The 8435-nt window shown below is 39.5% G+C and overlaps 1 protein-coding gene across 1 annotated transcript in view; it reads left to right on the forward strand.

Moving 5' to 3' along the window:
- Positions 1-5595, forward strand: part of LOC144658463 (DNA mismatch repair protein Msh2-like) — a 47519-nt gene extending 41924 nt beyond the window's left edge. Inside the window, exons 28-30 of the mRNA XM_078518871.1 lie at positions 4144-4216; positions 4795-4844; positions 5329-5595. Coding sequence (XP_078374997.1) covers positions 4144-4216; positions 4795-4844; positions 5329-5484 — 279 coding nt within the window. The 3' untranslated portion in view covers positions 5485-5595. The remainder of the gene's footprint in view (positions 1-4143; positions 4217-4794; positions 4845-5328) is intronic.
- Positions 5596-8435: the final 2840 nt, after the last annotated feature.

Consider the following 8435-nt stretch of genomic DNA (forward strand, 5'->3'; position numbering starts at 1 on the left):
CTGATAGCCGTGAGAAATTAGGGAGATTGAGAAATCGGGGAGTTTGAAAAATCGGGGAGATTGGGAAATGGGGAAATGAGAAATCAGGGAGACTAAGAAATCGGAGAGTTTGAGTTATCGGGGAGTTCGAGGAATGGGGGGGAGGGGGGGGGTAAAATTGTTATTACAATCCTTAAGGGAATGATTAGAATTCTTTTTCACTCTGAAATGTTTGGAGGGGGAAAGAAATCGATTTGGCCATAAAGATAGTTGTTACCAGAAAACACAATTTTTTTAAAAAAATTACTTTATTTAACAATATTTTCCGTGCAATGTGGTTACATGAAATACATGTATTGATTGAGATAGTATTCAGATTTTTTTTATCATTTCACACTATTTACAAAAATCATACACTATTTACGTTTCCAATTAAATTTTTGATTAAAAAAGCATGAAAACGTTCTCTGATTAAAAAGTAAAACATGTACCATTCTCAGTTTCGGCTGCCTTACTGCAGTCTTCGAATGGTAAATATAAACATCGCAAAAATATATCAAGAATTTGATTAGCGATATATAGAGAAGTTCTTCAGCGTTCAAAAAAGGCACAGCCTTGTAGAAATTGGTTATTACGTAACTGCACACAACGGTTCACAGTTCGTTAAGATTACTGATTATCCTTCCATTACTGCTTTCTTTCGTCCTGTTCAATAAAATTTCGTAGAAATCCAATGGTTTGAAAATGTCGATCTCCAACAAGGCCATTTCTTCCGGCGACAATTTTTTGGCCCCTTCACACATCACTCTGCCGGTCATATGGGAGAGCCTGCTGCTTGGCTTTACCCGGTTCGCTCTCCTTTCTGCGGCAGCTTCGACTTGTTTTCCATCGCCCCCAGTTAATGGTACAATTGATCCACGTTTGCCACCATTGAAAAGAAAAAGCCCATCTTTGTCTCCTGAATTGTGCATTTTCGCTCTCTGATCCCTTGTTCCTGTCAGCGCGTCGTTCATCTGCTTCACGCATTTCTGTGGCACTTCCATTGTCAAGGTATTCAGATGGCGTCGAAACTGACTGTGGTCAGACAAAATTTTTACTTAATCTTTGAGCAACAGTGACTTACATTGTCCATTTATGGTATTGGAGGAAATTGATAGTATCTTCTTTTTTAATTAAGGTATTTCCGTGTTTTGTTTTTGCTTGTTTTTGTTTTTTTGTTTCCCGCCACGAAATGTGCCATGTTTTCTACCTGATTATTTCCAGATCTGTAAGCTGTAGTAACGATAATAATGTAAGCTTATCGTTGACTTGATTGCCAGATTTTTTGCGTTGCCACCAGAAAGGGTTGAAATTAGCCTTTAACTCTGCACTATCTCCTGTGACATTGTTTTGAAACTTGCTTCAGTGACGCAGATTGTTAATTAAGTGTACATTTAAGGCTTTTTTAGGTGATGAAAGCATTCCGGTCGTTTGTTGTGTTTGTCCATTTATGGTGTGAGAAGGTATTACCGCGTTTATGTTTCCCACTACAAAATGCTCCTGACCAGTTTTTGTTTACCTGGTTATTTCCAGATTTTTCAACTAAATAATTATAATGTCAGCTTATCTTGGAGTTAGGTAGTAGGAGATCAATAAGGCGTTAATTGCGCCTAACTCACGGGTAACCAAACAAAGGGGTTTTATGTAACAGGGGGTCAATAAAACGTTAATTGCGCATACCATCTCACGAGTAACCAAACACAAGGGGTTATGTAACAGTAGGTCAATAAGGCGTTAATTGGGCATATCTCACGAGTAACGAGGAACAAGGGGATTACGTAACAAGGGGGTTATGTAACAGGAGGTCATTCAGGCGTTATTAAACTGCATATAACTCACGAGTTACTAAACACAAGGGGGTTGTGTAACACGAGGTCAATAACGTGTTTATTGCACATGACTCACAAGTAACCAAACGCAGGGAGATTATGTAACAGGAGGTAAAACTGCTTTCGGTTTGTTCACAAATCTGATAGCCGTGAGAAATTAGGGAGATTGAGAAATCGGGGAGTTTGAAAAATCGGGGAGATTGGGAAATGGGGAAATGAGAAATCAGGGAGATTGAGAAATCGGAGAGTTTGAGTTATCGGGGAGTTCGATGAATGGGGGGGGGGGGGGGTAAAATTGTTATTACAATCCTTAAGGGAATGATTAGAATTCTTTTTCACTCTGAAAGGGGGAAGGAAAGGGGAGGGGGAAAGAAATCGATTTGGCCATAAAGATAGTTGTTACCAGAAAACACATTTTTTTTTAAAAAAAATTACTTTATTTAACAATATTTTCCGTGTAATGTGGTTACATGAAATACATGTATTGATTGAGATAGGTATTCAGATTTTTTTTATCATTTCACACTATTTACAAAAATCATACACTATTTACATTTCAAATTAAATTTTTGATTAAAAAAGCATAAAAACTTTCTCTGATTAAAAAGTAAAACATGTTCCATTCTCAGTTTCGGCTGCCTTACTGCAGTCTTCCAATGGCAAATATAAAAAGCGCAAAAATATATCAAGAATTTGATTGACGATTTATAGAGAATTTCTTCAGCGTTCAAAAAAGGCCCAGCGTTGTAAAAAAATGGTTATTGCGTAACTGCACACCTTTTCTGCCTTCTTTCGTCCTGTTCAATAAAATTTCGTAGAAATCCAGAGGTTTGAAAATGTCGATCTCCAACAAGGCCATTTCTTCCGGTGACAATTTTTTCGCCCCTTCACACATTACTCTGCCGGTCATATAGGAGAGCCTGCTGCTCGGCTTGGTCCGGTTCGCTCTCCTTTCTGCGACAGCTTTGACTTGTTTCCATCGCCCCAATCGATGGGACAATTGATCCACGTTTGCCACTATTGGAAAGAAAAAGCCAATCTTTGTCTCCTGAACTGTGCACTTTCGCTTTCTGATCCTTCAGTCCTGCCAGCGCGTCGTTCATCTGCTTCACGCTTTCCTGTGGTACCTCCATTGTCAAGGTATTGAAGGTATTCAGATGGCGTTGAAACTGACTGTACTCAGTCACAATTTATACTTCATCCTTGAGCACCAATGACGTACATTGTCCATTTATGGTATTGAGGAAATTGCTAGTATCTTATTTTTTAATTAACGTATTTTGTTTTTTCATTTCCTGCCACGAAATGTTTCATTTTTCGTTCTGAATTAAGGGTAAGTGCGTCCAGATCGAATTGGTTGGCTGAACCCTCGAAGCAAGGACGGGAAACAACAACAAACTTAACCCACACGCCGGGCCAAACTGGTGGGATGCGAGCGCTCTAATCACTGTACCCCTGCCCTCCCAAATGTTGTTAATGGTATTAGAGGTATTAGGGGAAATTGACAGCTTTTTTTATAATTAAGGTATTACCGTGTTTTTGTTTTTGTTCAATTTTTTTTTTCGTTTCCCGCCACGAAATGTTCCATTTTCCTACCTGATTATTTCCAGATTTGTAAGCTAAATGATAATGTCAGCTGTCGTTGACTTGATTGCCAGATTGCTGTGGTAACTCTAGAAATCATTTAAAGTAGCCTTTAACTCTGTTCTATCTCCTGTGCATTGTTTTGAAACTTGCTTCAGTGACGCAGATTGTTAATTAAGTGTTTACATGTAAGGCTTCTATTGGTGATGAAAGCTTGCCGATCGAGGGTGAGGATTACTCGTAAATTATGTTTTTCGTTTGTGGTTACAAGCTTTTGTCTTTTGACATATCAACGTTGGATTGAAGTCCGTTGTTATTGTCGCTCTTTTTGTACCAATCTTCCTTATTTTGAAGCTGAGTATGTAAGAAAAGCGGGAACAATGATCAAAATAAATAAACAAACCGAAAGTGATGTGGCACGAACATCAGTACAAATGTGATATCCAAGATATTTTAGCCTGTGTGCAGCCACTCCCCTCCTCCCCCTCCGATTTTTTTTAGGGGAGTGGGACGGCTGTACACAGGCTAAAATGTGCTCGCTCAACGTTTTTCATAACTTTTTTAACCCATTAACGGCTGCGCTGCTTATTTGTTATTGATAACATTTTGTGGTCGGCAACAAAATAGTTGATGACAATTACCCAACTCAGTGCCCATACCATGTCGTATGAAGATTATTGTTAAATCTTGCCCCTTTTTCCTTCCTCTTCAGTTTGCCAGACAGAAAGCAGCGGAACTAGAAGATTTTCAAGGTAGCACCGCGCAGTTAGGTGATGGAGTCTTAGGTAAGTGACAACAAATCAAGAGAGGGTTATTTCCGAGAACACACCCAGAGTAGTCAATCGAGGGGATTGGAACGGAAACTCAGTCGAACGCAGTCATTCGTACTTAGTAATCACTCAATGGCCAATCACAAAGGGCACAGACAATCCAGTCAACCAATCAAAACTCGAAGCAAATACACGTAACCGGCGCGAAGCGCGGGAAAAGTGTATGAGCGCGTCACGATTGGTTTTCTGATTGGTTGAGAAAGTGGCACGAGGTTTTTAAACCAATCGCTAAGCTTAGTAATTGCAAATCCAAAGCAACCGCGAATTACTTTCGACACGAGTGAAAATCGCTCTTTTGGTTTAACTAATAGATGCGCAGCTCTGATTATGGGTAAAAGCAAAATGTTCCTCGTAAAGTAAGGTCTGGAACAGGATGTTTTTTGGCATATTTTTAAGCAACTGGCTAGCATAAGAATGTTATTCCTATTCAAAATGTTCCGAAGGGTATTGAAAACCTTTGACTAACTACAGATTTAAAACGGTTAATCAGTCTTCAATGGAAATCTTGAAACCCGTTTACTGTTTTCCTTTAGATTCAGAGACTGGAACTTCGCCTGCAAAAAGACGGCGCTTAGTAAAACAGGTGAGACGAATCAATAGGGTTGCAAACTCCCTCTTGGAACGAGACACGCTATTAAAGAGATTTTTGTACAAGAAAAATGACAAAAAATTACATTTTCATCAGTAGTAAACGCGAAACAACGGCAAACGGCAAAAGTGGGAGTTTTGCCGTTTCCGGGTAAAATAGTCTTGCTTGATCACTCTATTGGCTGGCCCTAACCTCCATAAAAGTAGTAGAAGCAGTGAAAAAACATATTAAGTTTCCTGAAGATTTAGGCGTTACTGAATCAATACGTAGTAAATACGTACGTATAACTAATACTTTAGTGGCTACGTAATACGTAGTAAAACACGTAGTAAAACACGCCGCGTTAGTGACGTATTTTTACGCTTTCTACATTAATTATTATTAATGACTTCTATTTGCTTGACTGGTCGTTTAGGAAGAAAGCAAGTGCTTTCAGTGCGTAATCATGTAGTTATTGTAAGTTGTTCTTATTTTCCAGGACGGTGAAGAAATTATCAAGGATTTCCTTAGTCAAGTTGCAAAGTTGCCAGTTGAAAACATGACCGAAGAACAGACGGCCTGCAAAGTGTCGGAATTAAAGGATAAGGTCCTCGCCAGAAATAATCCTTACATTCAAGAACTCCTGGCTAAATAAACATGCCGTCTATAGATGTGGGGACATGGACCGTTTGATGATAAATCCTCAAAAAAAAAAAACGGAAAAAAATACCCGAACATTTTCCGATGCTTATTGACCAATCATAAATGACACGAGAAATGGGAACATTTTCACGTGATCCTGTTGTCAGAAAAACTCATCATATAACTAAGCAACCACTGATTAAGACGGCGCGCTCCGAGGATTTGGTTGTTGTTCTTCAGATTACACTTAAAATGGAGTCCTGGCTGATCAAATATTCTAAGGATAAAAAAAAAACACCCAATGAGGCTAGAACATCCCGGATATTTGTTCCCGCTGGGACGAGTGTTGGCTTTTTAAGTCGTTATTGTTGAATTTTATAATACTTGTTGGAAACGAGTCCTAACCAATTTCTTTCCAAAAATTGAGAAAAAAAGAATTTGTTAAGGAATTACGTTGTAAATGTTAATTAAAACAAATGACCAGGGCCCGGTTGTTCGAAAGAGGGTTAAATTAACCTTGGTTAAGGCTAAACCCGGGGTTAAATTTTTTTACCGGTTTTTATAACCCCGGGAAAAATTTTTAAAATTTGGGCCGACCCCCCGAAATTTTTTTTTTGGGGGAAAAAGAAGGGGAGAAAAAAAAAGGGAGGGAAAAAGAAGGGAGCCAGGAAGGTAAACCTATATATGTAAGAAATAGCAAATATTAATAAACAGAAACGGTACTGGAACAAAGATGTGTGCCAGTTAAATTTTAGTTTAGTATCGAGTGGACTTAGCTTTGTTATGTGTTGTTTTGACAAGTGAAACCTTAAGTAATAGTAGGAAAGATGTTAACTTGACAGCAAATCACATACAGCACCAACAGTTTGTTGCTGTTTTGTGTTTTGTTTTATTTTTACATCAAGTGTTCTGATTGGTTAATTAATTCAACCCAGGGGCGGATCAGGGTGCAGGGGTGCCCCCTCCCCTCCTTCTCCCCTCATTGAGATGACCTGCAGCTTTCTAATACAACTGATATTCTGCCACAAAAAAAAAAACCTTTGTGGTTGATTGGTGCACCCCTCCTAAGAAAAATCCTGGATCCGCCCCTGCAACCAATGTTTAGCTCAGCCATTTCTTCTTCTCCCGCATCACAGAAAAAGTATTGAATACATTGGGCTCAAATTTATAGCGAAAATTACTCATGCCATGTTCTTTCAATATAAAGAACTAATACTTTAGTGGCTCGATCAGGAACTGAAGCGCTTATGCTAATGAAGCAAATTTTGAAAACAAGGATTCCCAATTCCGACCGAAGGTAAAGCCCACTGATATGGGCGTTTAAGGAGTCGAGCATATTGCATATTGTCGCGAAACGAGAAAGGAGTCAGAGCGAAGTACTTTAATGGCAGAACAACTCCCCTAGTGAAAATACATGTGAACCGGTAAAGCACTAGCCCTTCTTTTTAAAGATTGTATAATGCACGATCAAAACTCGCTCACGAAGAACAAGATCAATAAACCGCCGTGGCGAATTTTGAAAAGCTGACACTTCGATCGTTCGCCCTTCGCCGGAGCAAATTGGAGGATTGTGGGTCGTGTGTGTTTACATTCTAGAGTGTGGAGTTATGCAATTGGAGTAACCATGGTAACGGATGACGCGTGAATAAATTAATAAATTAGATAAGAAACGACCGTGATCACATAACCATAGCCTGCGAATACAGCCGCCTCTCAATCGCTCCCGCTACGTTTCGCTCTTCGATTCGTAGCTGGAGCGAATGAGAGGCGGCTGTATTCGCAGGCTAACATGGCCAAGGAGCCGATGCAAATACAGTGGCGTTTCTTCAGTGAAATTCTAATTTCTCAAACTGAAACTCCCCATAATGCATCAGTCAATTCCAGCAGTGTCCCCCCCCCCCCCCCCCGGGCTAACCCCCGGGCATTAGCATTTCTTTAAAAAAACATTGGCAAATTCCCCGGGGTGGGGATGAAGGAACCGGGCAAATGCCCCACTACCGGGTTGATTATTTGCAATCTCTCGATAGGTGATATAAGAATATAATACAAGTTGTTCCTTCTTAGCAATGAAGAAATATCTAAAATTGAGAAAATATACGAACATCCACGAGCTTCTCTAGTCCTTCATGAACTAGCTAATCTGCAACGTAGTCCACGTCTTGGCCTATAAACGCCTCCATCACGAATACGCGACTCACTCCACGGTTTTGAAAGCACGTGTCAAATGCCCGGGGGTCAACCCGAGGTAGGCAAATGCCCCACTCTCGGGACGGGCAACATTAGGAAATGCCCCGGGGTTGCCGGGGGGGGATGGGCACTGCTGGAATTGACTGATGCATAACTCGAAACAAAAGTCGTTTGCCTTCCCTTAGTCGAATCACTGTAATTTTACCCCCGATTTCTCGAACTCGCTGATTTCTCGCTGAACCAATTTTCGTTTCCCTTGGAGGTTTTTTCACTGTACATGTAAGTCAGTACAGTCTTCAAGCAGCGGATAATATTCCTTTCCACTTTAAAAGCGTAGGTATCGATTTAAAGATAGTTTAAATCAATACAAACATGTTCCTTTTTTAACAATTTTTTTTAGTGATAATTTTCAGGACAATATCGTTTAATGAAATAATTTGTATTTACAATATGCACGATTAAAAAATTTCGACTAAAAATACATGAAAACGTTTTCTGGCTAAAAAGTAAAACATGTACCAAGCTTTCGGCTGCCTTTCGACCGTCTTCGAATGTTGAAAAACACAACAACAACAAAATCTACATATCATTATCGACATATCGATGTAGCGATAAAAAAACCTTTATTTAACTAAAGATATACAGAGAGCTCAGTTAGCGTTCAAAAAGAAACAGCGCTATAGAAATCGGTTATTATTTGTTACTACATAAACGCCATTTTGCGACACCAATTATTTTACACCAAAACTTGCGACGCCAATTATGTTACACAAAAAC

This window comes from Oculina patagonica, chromosome 6 (genome assembly GCF_052425735.1).
Source record: "Oculina patagonica isolate OP01 chromosome 6, crgOcupat, whole genome shotgun sequence".
NCBI lineage: Eukaryota > Metazoa > Cnidaria > Anthozoa > Scleractinia > Oculinidae > Oculina > Oculina patagonica.